General features: G+C 44.7%; 1 protein-coding gene across 1 annotated transcript in view; it reads right to left on the bottom strand.

Annotated features, from left to right (window-relative positions):
• LOC122932882 (membrane-associated phosphatidylinositol transfer protein 3-like) overlaps positions 1–18,658 on the bottom strand; it is a 787,926-nt gene that overhangs the window by 21,841 nt on the left and 747,427 nt on the right. Inside the window, exons 11-13 of the mRNA XM_044287536.1 lie at positions 11,535–11,726; positions 8,919–9,067; positions 6,113–6,229 (exon numbers count right to left, since the gene is read on the bottom strand). Coding sequence (XP_044143471.1) covers positions 6,113–6,229; positions 8,919–9,067; positions 11,535–11,726 — 458 coding nt within the window. The remainder of the gene's footprint in view (positions 1–6,112; positions 6,230–8,918; positions 9,068–11,534; positions 11,727–18,658) is intronic.

Here is an 18,658-nt window from a genome sequence, read left to right as displayed (position 1 = left end):
AGCAAGGGATGTGCAACAAACCGGCTAGTCCCAGAGCTGCAACGAGATTTCGCCCATTAACGCACACCACCAGGCCGGGCTTGAGGCTCACCGGCAGCAACCACTCGTCGGTCTGTTGTTCTATACCACGCCACAACTCCTGTGCGGTGTGGGGCCTGTCCCCCAAACATATGAGTTTCAGAAAGGCCTGCTGACGTTTACCCCGGGCTGTGCTGAAGTTGGTGGTGAAGGTGTGTGGCTGACTGGATGAGCAGGTGGAAGAAGAGGAGGAGGAAGCTGAGTAGGAGGAGGTGGCAACAGGAGGCAAAGAATGTTGCCCTGCGATCCTTGGCGGCGGAAGGACGTGCGCCAAACAGCTCTCCGCCTGGGGCCCAGCTGCCACTACATTTACCCAGTGTGCAGTTAGGGAGATATAGCGTCCCTGGCCGTGCTTACTGGTCCACGTATCTGTGGTTAGGTGGACCTTGCCACAGATGGCGTTGCGCAGTGCACACTTGATTTTATCGGATACTTGGTTGTGCAGGGAAGGCACGGCTCTCTTGGAGAAGTAGTGCCGGCTAGAAACAACATACTGTGGGACAGCAAGCGACATGAGCTGTTTGAAGCTGTCTGTGTCCACCAGCCTAAATGACAGCATTTCATAGGCCAGTAGTTTAGAAATGCTGGCATTCAGGGCCAGGGATCCAGGGAGGGTGGCTAGGTGGGAATTTACGCTTTCTCTCAAATGTTTGTGAGATGGAGAGCTGAACGCTGCCGTGTGACATGGTTGAGATGCTTGGTGACGGAGGTGGTGGTGTTGGTGGTACATCCCCTGTTTGCTGGGCGGCAGGTGCCAACGTTCCTCCAGAGGCGGAGGAAGAGGCCGAGGCGGCAGCAGCAGAAGAGGCCGAGGCGGCAGCAGCAGAAGAGGCCGAGGCGGCAGCAGCAGAAGAGGCCGAGGCGGCAGCAGCAGAAGAGGCCGAGGCGGCAGCAGCAGAGGAGGCTGAGGCGGCAGCAGCAGAAGAGGGCAAGGCGGCAGCAGCAGAAGAGGTAGCAGGGGGAGCCTGAGTGACTTCCTTGTTTTTAATGTGTTTACTCCACTGCAGTTCATGCTTTGCATGCAGGTGCCTGGTCATGCAGGTTGTGCTAAGGTTCAGAACGTTAATGCCTCGCTCCAGGCTCTGATGGCACAGCGTGCAAACCACTCGGGTCTTGTCGTCAGCACATTGTTTGAAGAAGTGCCATGCCAGGGAACTCCTTGAAGCTGCCTTTGGGGTGCTCGGTCCCAGATGGCGGCGGTCAGTAGCAGGCGGAGTCTCTAGGCGGCGGGTGTTCTGCTTTTGCCCACTGCTCCCTCTTTTGCTACGCTGTTGGCTCGGTCTCACCACTGCCTCTTCCTCCGAACTGTGAAAGTCACTGGCACGACCTTCATTCCATGTGGGGTCTAGGACCTCATCGTCCCCTGCATCGTCTTCCACCCAGTCTTGATCCCTGACCTCCTGTTCAGTCTGCACTGCAGAAAGACGCAGCAGTTGGCACCTGTGTTTCGTCATCATCAGAGACATGCTGAGGTGGTATTCCCATGTCCTCATCATCAGGAAACATAAGTGGTTGTGCGTCAGTGCATTCTATGTCTTATTGTTACCGTTCACCACAATAAGAAAAATATTATTTGGCCCAATGTATTGAATTCAAATTCAGGCCTTTTTTTACAGACACCTAACACTATCTGGCTATCTATTTAGGTACCGTATTACACTAATACAGGCACAGCAGTAACGACAGATTTAGCTGAATATAAATTTGAGGCCTAGTATTTAGGTGCTGGGTGACAGGTATAGGTTTACTGACAGAATTAGACTTGGAAATGCACAGTAGCGTGTGTGTAAAGTTATTCAGAATGACCCTATGTGCACCTTGAATCTTATATACCCTTTTAGGGATAGATTTAAAGTAGCTCTGATACAGCAGAAACCACTAAATTAGGAAATTGCTAAATTGGGAATTGTATTTCAACCCAGAACAAAAATTGTGCTTTGACGGACACCAAATAACTTGACCAGCCACAGCAGTAACGACAGATTTAGCTGAATATAAATTTGAGGCCTATTATTTAGGCGCTGGGTGACAGGTATAGGTTTACTGACAGAATTAGACTTGGAAATGCACAGTAGCGTGTGTGTGAAGTTATTCAGAATGACCCTATGTGCACCTTGAATCTTATATACCCTTTTAGGGATAGATTTAAAGTAGCTCTGATACAGCAGAAACCACTAAATTAGGAAATTGCTAAATTGGGAATTGTATTTCAACCCAGAACAAAAACTGTGCTTTGACGGACACTAAATAACTTGCCCAGCCACAGCAAAAACCACAGATTTAGCTGACTATAAATTTGAGGCCTATTATTTAGGCGCTGGGTGACAGGTATACGTTTACTGACAGAATTAGACTGGGATATGGCCAAAAAATAACCACACTATTGATGGTTAAATGCACTTGGTGTGACAGCTTGACCCTGATGTAGGATTTAGCCAAAAAACAACCACACCATTGAGGGTTAAATGCACTTGGTGACAGCTTGCCCCTGATGTAGTATATGGCCAAAAAATAACCACACTATTAATGGTTAAATGCACTTGGTGTGACAGCTTCACCCTGATGTAGGATTTAGCCCAAAAACAACCACACTATTGAGGGTTAAATGCACTTGGTGGCAGCTTGTGCTGGCACACCACAAGACACAAAATGGCCGCCGATCACCCCAGAAAAAAGTGACTGACAAACGGTCTGGGCAGCCTAAAAACAGGGAGCAATTGAGTATCAGCAGCTCAATCATCCACAGCTGCAGATCGATCTCTGAATGAAGTCTTTTGGAGGAGTTAATCACTGCCTAATCTCGCCCTAACGTCGCAGCTGCAACCTCTCCCTATACTGATCAGAGCAGAGTGATGGGCGGCGCTATGTGACTTCAGCTTAAATAGAGGCTGGGTCACATGGTGCTCTGGCCAATCACAGCCATGCCAATAGTAGGCATGGCTGTGACGACCTCTTGGGGCAAGTAGTATGACGCTTGTTGATTGGCTGCTTTGCAGCCTTTCAAAAAGCGCCAAGAAAGCGACGAACACCGAACCCGAACCCGGACTTTTACGAAAATGTCCGGGTTCGGGTCCGTGTCATGGACACCCCAAAATTCGGTACGAACTATACAGTCCGGGTTCGCTTATCCCTACCTATGACGGATCTCAATACCGAAAAATAGAAACGCTAGTGTGAAAGTATCTCAGACGGAAATGGCTCCAAAGGATGACAACTGATGCAGCAGGATCCATTTTTTTTTTTTACTGGATCCTGTTTTATTTTTTTGTCTCTCTCTCTCTCTCTTCTGACAGAGAATGGAGAATGCACAACATGAACGCATCCAGATATGGTGGGAAAAAAGGGTTTTTGTAGACCCCAGGTTTTCGCCATTGCTGGGTGACAACACGTTTTGCATTCTGCATTAATTACTGGAGGTCTTCTACACAATGACATGCCATTCCCTTATACACTTTATTTGCTAATTTTCTCAAGGTTCAAGCAGGAGACATCTAAGCCCCCATCATTCGCCTGTAGTCAGGATCCAGACAGTTTTACCAAACATGTTGGCGCTGTGTTCAAGGCAGCAGGACAAATGTGTTCAGCCAGTGCTTAGCTCCAGATGCTGCTGTAAGGGGATGACAGCTGGATCGCCTGGCACTGTCACTCATTGTGCAAGAGAGGGACTGGTGGCTTGAATTGATATGTGACACCAGAGATACTCAACGCCATCTGAGATAGAAATATGGATATCAGTCCTGGACAGGGGCGTAGCTAGGGCTTTTTATCTGGGGCCAGGGCCCCGAATCAAACTACCACTGCCACGAACCTCGGGACTCGGGTGACTGGTGGTGACTGGCTGCAGTGCTGCACACTGCGATATTACATCTATTAAGGCAGCTACTCGGCTTACATCAGCTGCGGCATAACATCTGATTCCTGGGCTGGCTCACACAGCCGGCAGCGCCAGCACAATACCACTGCGCTAAGTACGGCAGCGACGACTGCAGTGGATCTTCTAACCTGATTGGCTGCTGGCTCCTCCCTACTTCTCCTCTTGCTAGTTATCCTGTGGGTGCACAGGAAGTCAGGCTGGCTCGGCTGCTCCTCGCTCATCTTATCAGTACTGGGCTGGCAGGAAGTGAGGCTCGGCTCAGCAATAGCCTGAGACAGAGTGCAAGCTGTGCAGCCTTAGCTTTTACTAAAAGTTTTTTAGGGACCCACAAGAACAACAGCAGCAGTGGCAGTGCAGCAGGAATATAGAGGTGTGTTGTGTTGGCAAGACTCAGTAACACAGCAAAGAAGGCTCCTGGACAGACATAAAGAGGCAGTATCCCAAGGCCTGAGGGTGTCAGGAAACCAACAGGCAGAAAGAAGTTGCCTGGGCTAGAGGGAATGATGTCATTTACATGGGACTGTATGTTGGAGGGGGCTCTAGATAGAGAGGGATTTTATTTACATGGGACTGTATATTGGAGGGGGCTGGAGAGATGGTGTGATGTTATTTACATGGGACTGTATGATGGAGGAAGGAATATAACTAGATCTGCCTTATTTCTACTAAGAGCACTATGGGGGCCTTATTACTACTGAGGGGTCTTTAGATAGCTTTATTACTACTGGGGGGAAAATAGGGGGCTTTATTTCTACTGGAAGCTCTGTGAGGGTATTATTAATACAGGAGGGCTCATCTCCTAATGGGGGCACTCTTGGGGACCGTTATCAGGGTTGGGGGCACTGTAGGGGGCAGTATTACTAATGAGGGCATTCTAGAAGGGAATTACTATTGGTGGGACTATGAGGAGCACTATTACTATGGGGGGTCTATCTGTATGGCAGTTATTTTTCTTCAGGATAGTATTTGGGGGTATTGGGAAGCTCAGCGAGCAGCAGGATAACACTGTGGGGACTCCAGGTTGGGGGATGATGATAGAAATGTGAGGAAGCTAAGATGTCTGTGTGTCACACTCTGCAGAGACGAGGTGCAGCTGAAAGAAGATGTACAGACCAAATGGAGAAGATGATGACAGAAGATCTACATCGGAGGAGACGTCACCTGGAGGCACTGGATGCGACAGGTATGTGCTGCTGTATAGCAAGTACAGCAAAATGCGGTGTGGGGGGGGGGGGGGGGGTGGACTTAGAGAATTGGGCCATATTCATTGGGGCTTGGGTCCCAGATCTTTTTCGACCCTAGCAACGCCTGTAGTCCTGGACATTGAATATAAAGTTCTAGGTATATAGTTTATCTTAAAGAGGACATGTCACCTTGTCTGACATTTCTGTATTGGTAAATAATTGTATTTTATGAGGAGTATTTGTTCCTATAACTCTACATTATTTTCTTCCTTTATTATTCCTGCTATAATATTATTCCAACTAAATAAATTGCTAGTAGTCTGCAATAAAGGTCTAGCTGGGTGTTCCCTGCACATTCTGACACTCTCTATGCAATCAGTGCAAGGACACACCCCAACTGGTAACACTCTGCTGGACCTTGATTTATAGACTTCTATCAGGAATAATAGAGTAATAGCATCACATACAGATATAAGAAAAGACTCTCCAGCATTCTAGAACGTGTCAAGAGAGGTGACAGGTCCTCATTTAAAGGTTGTCTGAGATTTTAATACTGATGACCTATCTTTTGGATAGGTCATCAGTATCTGATTGGTGGGGGTCCGACACCCGGGAACCCTGCCGACCAGCTGTTTGAAAAGGCACTGGCTCTCCTGTGAGGGCCGTGGCCTTTTCCAGTTTTTCCTCAGCCAGTGACTTCACGTTCATCGGGCACATGGCCTAGGAGCAGCTCAGCCCCATAGAAGTGAATGAGGCTGAGCATGATACCAAGCATGGCCGCCATGCAATGTACGGTGCTGTACTTGGTTTGCTCTGAGAAGGCTGCGGCACTCAGCCGTGCCTTCTCAAACAGCTGATCAGTGGGAGTACTGGGTGTCGGACCCCACCGATCAGATAATCAGGATAGTATTGAAATCTCAGAAAACCCATTTAATGATGCAGGATGTCGTAGTTTTTCTTAGACTTTATGACATACGCGCAGTTTGACGTGATTCCTCTTTCGCAGCCATTTCTCCTGGCGACTTGAGGGGCTCATGTTCATAGTGTCGATTCCTTCCTTTTGCTGTATCTGCACACTCTCATACCGCATAAGCTGAAAGACAAGGGAGCACTGATTAAAGGGGGATCTGACATCATAGTACAATTTGTCTGACCTGCTACTTAATGAGTCCCTGATCAAAGGCTATCTAGTATCAAAAGACATAAGTAGAAGTTGAATAGATATGAGACTAATGTCTCACTGCAGTGCATTGCTGTCTATTAATTTCCATCATAAACTGACAAGGATGAGATGTCAAATGCATGCTGTGCGATGTGAGGTTTATGAACCGTGCTCATGCCCTCCAGCAAGTTCATTGGTATACAGAAAACATGTACACATCATTCACGTAGTAAATCGGAGCTGACACATAATAAAAAATGCCTTTTTTAAAGGGCACATGGATGTCATAGAGCCCCCCTTCCTCTTATTTTTGTCAGATCACTTACAAAGAGCAGTTTTCTTTGTGGGGTTGTCTTCATGAGAAGTAAAAATTACTGCGATCCATCTGCTCAACCATAGCAGAGAAACATAGAATTTGTCGGCAGATAAGAACCATTTGGCCCATCTAGTCTGCCCCATATACTAAATACTATGGATAGCCCCTGGCCCTATCTTATATGAAGGATGGCCTTATGCCTATCCCATGCATGCTTAAACTCCTTCACTGTGTTTGCAGCTACCACTTCTGCAGGAAGGCTATTCCATGCATCCACTACTCTCTCAGTAAAGTAATACTTCCTGATATTACTTTTAAACCTTTGCCCCTCTAATTTAAAACTATGTCCTCTTGTAGCAGTTTTTCTTCTTTTAAATATTCTCTCCTCTTTTACCTTGTTGATTCCCTTTATGTATTTAAAAGTTTCTATCATATCCCCTCTGTCTCGTCTTTCTTCCAAGCTATACATGTTAAGGTCCTTTACTCTTTCCTGGTAAGTAGTGATGAGCGAACTTCTGTTTTAAGTTCGGCGTCTAAAGTTCGCCTTCCGGTTAGCGGAGAATCCCGATATGGATCCGGATATGGATTCCGACTTCCGTTGTGGTCCGTGGTAGCGGAATCAATAATGGCCGATTATTGATTCCGCTACCACGGACCACAACGGAAGTCGGAATCCATATCCGGAACCATATCGGGATTCTCCGCTAACCGGAAGCCGAACTTTAGACGCCGAACTTAAAACAGAAGTTCGCTCATCACTACTGGTAAGTTTTATCCTGCAATCCATGTACTAGTTTAGTAGCTCTTCTCTGAACTCTCTCCAAAGTATTGATATCCTTCTGGAGATATGGTGTCACGACCATGTTTATGGCCGTGACTCCTTGGGAGCCGCATACAGTTGCCCGCGGTTTGGGTTGTTGTGTCAACCGCAGCTGGAGGCATTTTGCTGTTTGCCTCAGGTGCGGTTGCCGCGGACAACAGTTATGTGTGCGGTTGCCTTGGAGTTTGTGTGCGAGTATGTATGCACTTTTGTATGTCTGGTGTGCACTCTGTTTTATGTTTGGTGTACACTGACATCTTTCCTTCACTGTGGTTGCCCGTGGCAACGTTTGGTTGTATGTGTACATGTGGTGGCAGTGTCCTGGCCTTCGGGCTGACTCCCAGGACATGGTTGCCACCCATGTCGTTGCCTGCGGCAACAGCCACAGTGTGTTCTTGGCTTGGACACTTTCCCTTTAAGTTGCTGTTTTCCCTTCCCTGGTGGTGAAAGGGTTAACTCCCTTTCAGTGTGTGTGTGCCCTGGGTGTGTTTGTTGGGTGTGGCTACTTGGGCCTATAAAGCCTCAGTGTGTAGCACATGTCTGAAGGTTGCTTCAGCCATGCTTAGCTGGAGCAGCCTCCTGTGTTTTCCACCTGCCAGTGGGGGCCACCCTTGTGGTCATACTGTCACGGCTGAGGATGGGAAAAAACTGTATTTTTTCTTAGTTACTAATATTTGCTGCTGTTTCTGTTTAACTTTCGATGAGAATCCCATTTTAAAGAGGAGAGTTCCTTAATCGGCATAAGGAGACTTGAGGCAGAGCTTTTTAAGAGCTCATTTGCATCCCTTTCTTCCCAGAATTCCAGAGGAGCATGTATGGCCTAAAAGTCTCCTCAAGCCAACTAAGGAGCTCTCTTCCCAGACTCTGACTTAGGCCTCACTCAGTTAAGCTAGGACTCTCTGCTCTGCACTGATTAGGGGCAATCACCCCGAAAACAGCTGTCTGCAGATGAGATGCTGGCTTATTTAATATCCAAGTGATGTCTCAAGGCCTAACTAAAGGGTCAAGCATTGACTTATAGGATAGCTGCCTTACATCTGGTGGCATCAGAGGCAGAGCTTGTTAAGAGCTCATTTGCATCCCTATTGATATAAAAAAGTTAGTGTTTCAATTGTGAAGATAACCATGAAGGGTCTGTTTCTGGTCTGTGCATCCATTTTTTGCCCTCCATGTGTCATCTGTATTCCACATGCACTGCTGGCATGAAAATGGGATTTCCAGAGAACCCCCTACCAATGGTCAATGAAAACCACTGACAAAACATGGATGCAATCTGTGTTCTCTCAGTGGCTTTCACAAACCCATAGATTTCAATGATCATGGTTGGTCTGCATCAAGGACCAAAGTGGTGTGTGTCTTCTGGCGTTTTTAGTGGAAAAACAAGCATAGATCTGTGTGCTGTCTGTGGAGAACACGGACAGCACTCATCTCTGATTTACTGACAGGTAAATACGGCCTAAAGAATAAGGAACATGAAATCGTACCTGTCTTAGAATAAAGGCCACCACATCTGTTGATTCCCAGTAACTGGCATGGAAAAGATGTGGCAGTGCCACAGTCGGAAAGGCAGTGAGTACATCAGGGCAGTATAAGGCGTAATCAATGCGCTTTGTTCCCCACCAATTAGCTGTAACTACGGAAGCAAGATAGAAAGTGAATATTTTTAAGAAGTTTTCAGGAGTTGTCTGAGATCACAAAAAACTTTTTTTTTTCCCCAAAAACATTGCCACCCTTGTCTATAGGCTGTGCCTTTTGTCGCAGCTTAGTCCCATTCGCTATAATTGACAGTTGTTGCACTGTGCTGGTGCAATTCTTTCAGATTTTTTATTTAATTAAACGTGCCTCCAACACATTTAATATTCTCGTCTATCAAAAACCCTTATAAAATTTCATCTAAGCTTTCTAGGTTCCTGTGGATTTAGAGAAACGTTTGCATTTCCCAAGACATGTTTGAATACAATAAAACTTTTTTTGTGTGAATATGAATGATTTAGCGTTGATGCCTGGAGAATTATCTGTGTGGCTCAAGGTTAAATGTCATTCAGTTCTTGTAAAAAAATACAAGCATTTTGTCATCGAGGATCACCAAGGATGCTGTGCGTACGAATAAAAAAACACTTTACAAAAGCAAAAAGCTTTTACTTCACACGATCTAATGCAACTTTGCTAATGTTCCGCCTCAATATGATGTTAGACAAGCCGTTCGGACATTTATAGTGTGTGGTACAAACATTTAAAGGGGTTCTCCCATGAAAAATATTCTACATTTTTCAAACCAGCACCGGGATCTGAATCCTTTTGTAATTACATGTAATTAAAAATTTAATATAACCAGTGAGCTATTCAATAAAATGTATCTGTATAGCGCCACCTGCTGTTTGTTAGGACTCATGCACACAATCACATCCGTTTTTCAGCCAGCAAATAGCGGATCCACAAAACACGGATGTGGTCTATGTGCCCTTCTCTTCATGTAACTGTCACTGCTTCTAAAGGTAGATACGACTGGTGGCAGTTAAAGGATGGAACTGAGCATGTGCATCCACCTCAACGATGTTACTGAGGTGGACAGAGAAATAAGGAAATTAAGGTCTCATGCACACGACGTTATGTATTTTACGGTCTGCAAATTGTGGACCAACAAAATATGGATACCGTCCGTGTTGCATCTGCATCTTTTGCGGACCCATTGACTTCAATGGGTCTGTGGTCCGTATTTTGCAGACATATTCTATCTGTTTTGTGGAATGGACACATGGATGCGGAAAGCACATGGATGATCCATGTGCTTTGCGGATCCATATGTCCCTTCCGCAAAGAACCCCTACTATCATGGATAAATCACCCTTATCATACAGGGGACTCCATTATATGGGAAAGACTCTTCTCATCTCATGATCTTTCTTTATACTGATGTATAACATTGGGCCATACTAAGTGCACCACAATGTGAATTGCATTTATCTCAGCATGGTGGAAAGGAAAAATAAAAGGGGGTCTGTCAGCAGTTCTGACAATGCTAAACTGTTGATAGCACTATTTAGGGGCTGGGGAGAGTAATACAAACATACCTTTTGTGGAGCTTTTTTTCTTCAGGAGTAGTGAGAATATAGAGATTTATTCTGACAGATTCTGTTCTCCCAAGTGTCCAGGGCGGAGCTTTACTCTGGCATGCTCTCTGCATTGAGCTGTTTCACAGCCCCTCCCCTTGAGTGATCTCTTGGTTGGGTGCTACAGCTGGGAGGTGTCGTGAAGCAGCTCAATGCAGAGCGTATGCGAGTATGTCACAGTGAAGTCCCGCCCTGGGCACTTGCAGGAGCAGAATCTGCCAGAATAAAACTTCATATTCACATGACTCCTAATGATAAAATCTCCACAACAATATGTTCGTGCTGCTTTCCCAACCCCCTACCTGTGCTGTCAACAGTTTAGCAAGGTCAAAACTGCTGACAGACTCCCTCTAAATAGCTTAAAACTGTTTTTGGCCACCCATGCTAAGCATCATTTAATATGCTCAATGTTAACCTTCAATTCCTTGCATTAAAAGGGAAGTTATGTGCCCAGAAATCCGTGATTAGGTTATAGAGAACTCTGGTTTAAAAACACAATCGAATAGTTGGTGACCATATAATAGTTTGCCCATAATCCAAAATGACCATCACAAATCTTTCTTTACAAGGCATGTGAATAATGTGATCTGCTGAACTATATAGCTGTTTGTAAGTTTAGAGCAGTGATGGGCAAACTGCGGCTCTCCAGCTGTTGTAAAACTACAAATCCCATCATGCCCTGCTGTAGGCTGATAGCTGTAGGCAGATTGGGCATACTGGGAGTTGTAGTTTTACAACAGCTGGAGAGCCGCAGCTTGCCCATCTCTGGTTTAGAGCCTTCACAGGATACACACTGGTCATGATCAGATGATGAAACATCCAAAGTCGATTTGCATAAAACTTTGTTTGAATACTGTACGGAGCGAGTGCTCTGTACAGTATTAGAATGTATTGGCTCAGATGAGCAAAAGTTAATTCAAGTTTATGCCAAAATTCTAGAAGGTTCTGCAAAAACAATTGAACAATCCGCGCTAATGAGAAATAACTTACTGTTAGCAATTTTTGCAGATGGCAGGCTTTCTGAAGAACTTGACATTTCACTGCTCATGCTCAAAAGGCTAGACCGTCTGGCTTTAACTTGAGTAGAGGTGGATAGGCTGGAGCATGCCGGAGCCTCAGTAGAAGAGTTGTTGCCGGTAGTGCTTTCTACAAATACTGCACTACAAGCTTGTATGGCGTCCACTAGAGACAAATACACAGCACAGAAATTATTTGTTTTGGGAAAATAACCTGGTAAAACATCTGATATGTTACGTAGGTAAAAGATGCCCTTTGTCTCTCATCCCTGAGGATCCCTGTCTCTCATTCCACCAGTAATTGCTATTTGTTGTGCAATGTGGAGATTGGGTCATGATTATAATAAGGGTTCTTTTACACAGGTTGATTTCAGCATGGAACGAGTGCCGATCAATGAAATAACAAGTCAATCGGCACTTGTTTAAAGAGCCTCTTACACAGGCCAATGCAAACTGCATGGGACACGAAAGGTTGTTAGAAGAATATTGAAAATAATCTTTTTTTATATAGCGTCACCATATTCCACAGCGCTTCACAATTCACAGGGCTCGTGTACAAATCGAAGTAGACATCACAGAATTACAGGCTCATATATAATTGACACACTAGGAGTGAGGGCCCTGCTCGCAAGAGCTTACAATCTGAGGAAATGGGGGTGACACAAAAGGCAAAATTGATTGTGTTCTAAAGTGATCCAGCCTTTTTTTTCTCTCCAAAATAGAGTAATTGCCAGAAGCTGCCTAAATGCCAGCCGGTCCCATTCATTATAATGAGGACTGGCGGAGATCTGTCTGTAACCCGGCAAATATGCATAGAATAGCCTGCTGGAGCTCAAACGCTAGTGTGAAGCTAGCCTAAAGGATGTATTACATTAATGGATTTTGCAGGAGATTATCGTGAGGGAAGCATTCCTTCCTGGAAATCCTTCCTGCTATTACATGCAGCGGTCTCCTCCAGAGTATGGGGAGGAGCGATCGCTAATGCCATAGGTCATCCCCATACTGACTAGTTGGTTGCCAGCAGCAGATAATGATTAGACAGCACGCCTAAAGAGGACCTTTCATCGGTCCAAACATTGTAAGATAACTATCAGGCTGTGTAGTGCTGCACCCCGGGATCTCACTGCACTTACTATTATTCCGGGGAGCCGCTCCGTTCTCCCGCTATGTCCCCCGGTATTTTCGCTGACTTGGTTATACTGGGAGGAGTCTGCCCTGTTTCTCCCTGGGTGTTCCTTCTCCCAGCCAGTTTTTTTCTCTCCCAGGCTGTGAGCTATTGAATGCCCAAGTAGAAACAGGGCAGACTCCTCCCAGTTTAACCAAGACAGCGAAAATACCGGGGGACATAGCGTGAGAACGGAGCAGCACCCCGGAATAATAGTAAGTGCAGTGAGATCCCGGGGCGCCGCTCTACATAGCATGATAGCTATCTTACAATGTTTGGACCGATGAAAGGTCCTCTTTAAGCCTGCTTAAAAATCTGAATTCCCAGATGAATGAACGTTCGTTAGCAATGTTCTGGCAAATTATCAACCAGTGTAATATAGCCTTAAGACACATTTGAGGCTAAGGAAGTTGGGAATTAACCTGAGCATTCCAGAGAACTGATGCAGCTCGAGAAAAGTCTTGAAGACGGGAGTGAGGAGTTCCAATTGTGAAGGGTGTTAATCTTAGGTTATTGGCAGAACGGAGAGCGCGAGTAAGGGTGATGGACAAAAAATGAGGGAGGAGATGTATGGAGGTGCAGAACGGTGGAGAGCTTTATGGGTGAGGGTGAGAAGTTTGAACTGTATTGTGTGGTGGATGGACAACCAGTGAAGTAACTAGCACAGGCTACAGGCATTGGTGTAGTGGTTGGACAAAAAGATGAGCCCAGCTGCTGCATTTAGGACAGACTGAATGGGGGAGAGTTTAGTGAGGGGAAGACCGATTAGTAATGAGTTACAGTAGTCAAGATGAGAATGAATCAACAAAAGTTTTGGCCGCTTTCACCGTAAAAAAAGGTGTGACAAGCGTGTGCAAGTGCCTAAATCTGGGAGTCAAGGGAAAGTTTGGAGTCAAACATAACGCCAAGACAGCAGGCAACCTGCCCAAGAGTTCTAATAGTACCACAGACTGAAACTGAAATATAAGGTTTAGGTAGGTGGGTAGATGAGGAACAAGAAGTTCCGTTTTTGAGAGATTACATTTTAGGTATAGAGAGGACATGATTTTAGAGACAACTGCCAGACAATCACTGGTGTTTTGTAGTACTGTCACAGTGATGTCAAGGGATGAGGTATATAGTTGGGTGTCATCAGCATAGAGATAATACTGAAAACCAAATCTGCTGAGGGTCTGTATGATCGTTCATCCCCCATTGTGGTGGCATTACGTCCCCCTTTACATGAGGAGATGTGCTGCGCAAAACCATTATTTTTATGTTAATATAAAACATGAGATCATTCGACAAACAAGTATGTGGTTGTTGGATGATTGCTGGGGTGTTTAAATGTTCCTGATCATAGGCCTGTGTAGAAGGCCTTAAGACCATTAAAAAATTAAATGAAAACTAAAACCAGGAAGAATGTATAAGGCCAGCAATTGGAGATGGATGGAACATTATAGATAGCACCCATAAGTGTAAGAGATCAGAACTAATTTAACCACTAGAAGACTGCTTATGGCAGGAACATGTGGAAACTCCTGCAGACTGACAATGTGGGCAATTTTATCTCCTCATTTATTTTCAAGCTTAGCATTGCGAGTATATAACCTAAAAAATATTTGATATGTCGGTTCACTTCAGGTAACTACTAAAGACACCAAAAACATTTACTGCGGGTCCAGGAAAATGATAAAAATCTCCATAAATATAATTTACTGTTTGAAGATTGTTAGCGCCTTCACGGCTTATTACCTAATCTGTGGCTGTGTGCTATAGAAGCATGTCACCGAGATTTATTTTTTCATCATTCAGAAATGTGGGACACAACTAAAGAACATACGGTGATATCAAAGCACCAGACAGAAATCACAGTAAAACCTGCTGGAATTGTCGATTAGTACAGTCAGCTGTAGTAAATTCATTTTTATACATTAGACAGAGTCACGGATAAGAGGACTCTTTATGTAATGTTTCCATATGCACATAAGGGAATTCCAATTTAAATTCAATTATTCATATCCTCTTCAAAATGCTAAGACTGGTGAAAAGGAAGATAAAAGGGAAAGTTGTTTTCATCAGGAGGCGCTGCTTCCTCCATATGTGTGCAGCACCTTCCTTGCCTACAGCTCTTTTGTGCTCTATTTCCGAATGGTAGGAGGGCAGACGTAAAGTCGGAACAGCTGTTTGCAAACTGGATTTTACTGTACCTCTCTTGGGAGTCTCGATTCATGAGCACAGCACTAATGCTATCAATTATGTACAACATAGAAACATCTGTACAGAGCACAGCTAATTTACTCTTCCTATGGATTCAATACTGTATATTGGAATAATTTAAAGAGGTATTGAGATAATTTCAAGTTATTTCCTAATAGCCAAGCTCTGTACCCAGATATCTCCAGTAATCCCATAGAGATGAATGGAGTGGAAGTGCACATGGTTGACCTGCGGCTTCATTCATTCCGGGGGTCTAGAGGGATATGGAGCCCCCGTTCTAGTTATAGGTGGGGGTATCAGTAGTAGAACCTCCACAATCGAATTATCTCCTATCCTGTTGATAACTTGATATTACCACAATACTCTTATGTGTACTGTCATTGGAGAACATATTACAAGTGTTACCTGTAATCCAGTCGATTCGCGCAAAAGTTCGTTTTAATGCTGTATGGAGACCCATCCGTGTACAGCATTTAAATGTATGTGCTCCAGCAAGCTGAAATTCATTATCACCTCAGTCTGGCAAGACTTCGGTAGATAACTTAGACATTCGATATTTAAACTTGAAAACCATTTTAAAATTAAAATCCAGAGTCAGTTTCGGTAGTGGCTGGTACCTTGGTACCAAAACCGACTTCAGATCCAAGTTTTGAAATGGTTTTCAAGTTCTAAAATCAAAGTCCGAAGTTATTTGCCAGAAAATAGGTCATCAGTAGTATAGTCTCAGAAAACCGATTTAAAGGCAGATTGCTTGTTTTATTTTAATGCAAAAATTGTAACTTTCCTTCTCACGGATATCTTAGTCATCTAGGATTCCTTTGAGAAGCCACCTATCCTACTCATTATCCCAGCCCCGATACACCAGGAGAGAGATTGGTGCACCAATATCAATAGTTGTCCCTATGGGCCTAAAGCATGGAAATGGTGGAGAAATAAGAGGAGCATGCTAATGGAAACCAAACAGGTCACTGCTTTCATTTTCAAACAAGCAATGGAAAAATGAAAGCTGGTTTCAAATTGGTTGTTACTAGTGTTGAGCAGATCGAGCTTCGGATCATAGATCCAAAGTCGATTCGCTCAAACCTTCCTTTAAATACTGTATGGAGATTTGTCGCCATAGAGCTTTCAAATGAATGGCTCTAGTGAGGGAAATTCATTATGGCAAAGTCTTGCCATAAGTCTTGCCAAATTCATTAAAATAAAACAAGCAATCTGCCTTTAAATCGGTTTTCTGAGACTATACTACTGATGACCTATTTTCTGGCAGTAGCACTGTGGCCTTCTTTTTGTTCACCAAGCCATCCATTTAATAGCGCTGTGCTTGGTATCGCAGCTCAGCCCCATTCATTTCAATGGGGCCGAGCTGCACCGAGACCATGTGACCGATGAACGTGACGTCACATAGCATAGACTAACTGAGAGAAGCTTGTGGAGCTACTGTGAGCTCCGGTATCGTCTTAAACAGCTAATCAGCGGTGATCCCGGTTCAGATACTGATAACCTATCTAGAGGATAGATCAGTAGGAAAGTCTCAGAAAACCTCTTTAAATTTCTGAGTACAAGCTACAGGAGTCTGAACTGTTGTATATAAATATTGTACCGTAGGTTTTGGGGTACAAAGTGTGATTCTTTCAGGTTAGGGAATAGCACGGGAATAGACGATTATATTAGTTAGTCACAGGGCAGACTGTACAAGGAAAGGACAGATTTTTGTTGAGCGCTAGAGTGTATATAGTGTATATATAAACACCCATCAGCAATAACATTAAATCCAACTGTGAAAAACACTGAATATTTCATGACAAGAGTTCCTGTCAATGGGTGAGATATATCAGGCTGCAAGTGAACAAGCAGTTATATATGGAAACAGAATAAATGGTCAAGTGTAAGCATCTGAGCTACCTTGGCAAGGGTCAAGTTGTGATTGCTAGATGCTAGACTGGGTCAAAACACCTCCAAAATGGTTGATCTTGTGTTAAAGAGGACCTTTCACTCATATACAAACTAAAATCTGTGGGCAGAGCGGCGCCCAGGGGTCCCCCTGCACTTACTAGTATGCCTGGGCGCCGCTCCGTTCGCCCGGTATAGGCTCCGGTGTCTCAGCTCCGTGTACTGGACTGATTTTTTGTAGGAGGCGTGTCCCTTGCTGCAGTGCTGGCCAATCGCAGCACACAGCTCATAGCCAGTCTATGAGCTGTGTGCTGCGATTGGCCAGCACTGCAGCAAGGGACACGCCTCCTACAAAAAATCAGTCCAATACAACAGACGGAGCTGAGACACCAGAGCCTATACCGGACGAACGGAGCGGCGCCCAGGCATACTAGTAAGTGCAGGGGGACCCCTGGGCGCCGCTCTGCCCACAGATAGAGTTAGTTTTTAGTTTGTATACTAGTGAAAGGTCCTCTTTAAGTACCTATAAAGAGTGAGTCAAGGAAGGAGAATGGGGGTATAAGCTAGAGTTTTGTTGAGTATTCATTGCAGGCCCTATTTTACAACTTACAGAACTTCAAGGATCCTTTGCTAATATATGACTGCCAGATACCATAGGACACCTTTAGAAGTATTGTGAGAAGAGACCAACACAATATTATTTTTAATATTTTATTTTAATGTTATGATTAGAAATGAGCTAATTGAAGTTGACGAAGTGGAATTCGATCAGAATTTCAGGAAAAATTATTTTCTCCTAACCTCTAGATAGATCATCAGCTCCTGATCGGCAAGGGTCCGACACCCGGGACCCCCGCCGATCAGCTGTTTGAGAAGGCAGCGGCGCTTACTGTTTACCACAGGCCCAGTGATGTCGCAACTTGTATCAACTGGCCTGGGCGGGGCTAAACGCCATTCAAGTGAACAGAGCTTAGCCCCGCCCAGGCAAGTGATACAAGTCGTGGCGTCACTGGGCCTGCGGTAAACAGTGAAAAGGCCGCGCCGCTGCTGGAGTGCCGCTGCCTTCTCAAACAGCTGATCGGCGGGGGTCCCGGGTGTCGGACCCCCGCCGATCAGATGCTGATGATCTATCCAAAGGATAGATCATCAGTTAAAACAAACTGCAGAACCCCTTTAAGGACATAGAGCAAAAAAACTCTGGGAATGAGGGATCACACACGATGCCATGCATGCAGCCACTCAGCAGTCAGCCAGCCCTGTGATGTCACAGCCTTATAAATATCCTCAGCCATTTTGGATTCTGCCGTTTTCCAGTGTGCTTAGTGCAGGGAGAGACGTCAGCAGGCGCTACGGACAGTGCTAGGAAAAACATAATTGTGCTAAAAAAAACTATTTACAGGTTCAGGAAAAGATTAGTCAAGGTGTAGGGAAAGGATAGGGAGGCATTATCTACACTATAAAAGGAGAACAGGGTGCAATAGGAGTGATTCTATTACATCTTGCTGCACTTGGGGATCCAAATTGCTTTTAGGTTGTTTGCACTATATGATACATCACTAATTCCAGCAAACCTTGCTTGTGATTGGGGTGCAAGTTCTGTGATACAGCCATTTATGGTGTATTAATAGGAAAGATTAGCCGTTCTGCATTGATTTTACATTGTTTTAGTGATTAGCAGCATAGACAATATTCGTTTTTACGATATTTCACGAATTTTTGGCCTAATATTCACCATACATTTGCAAATTCTAGAATTCGTAATCTCCAGTCATTATTTTCTTGACTGCGAAAATCGGCAATGTAATATGCACGTATTGTGCGCGCAATACAGGCGTGGATTACTT

Source organism: Bufo gargarizans, chromosome 3 (genome assembly GCF_014858855.1).
Source record: "Bufo gargarizans isolate SCDJY-AF-19 chromosome 3, ASM1485885v1, whole genome shotgun sequence".
Classification (NCBI taxonomy): Eukaryota; Metazoa; Chordata; class Amphibia; order Anura; family Bufonidae; genus Bufo; species Bufo gargarizans.
This window is presented reverse-complemented; position numbering and strand designations above follow the sequence as displayed.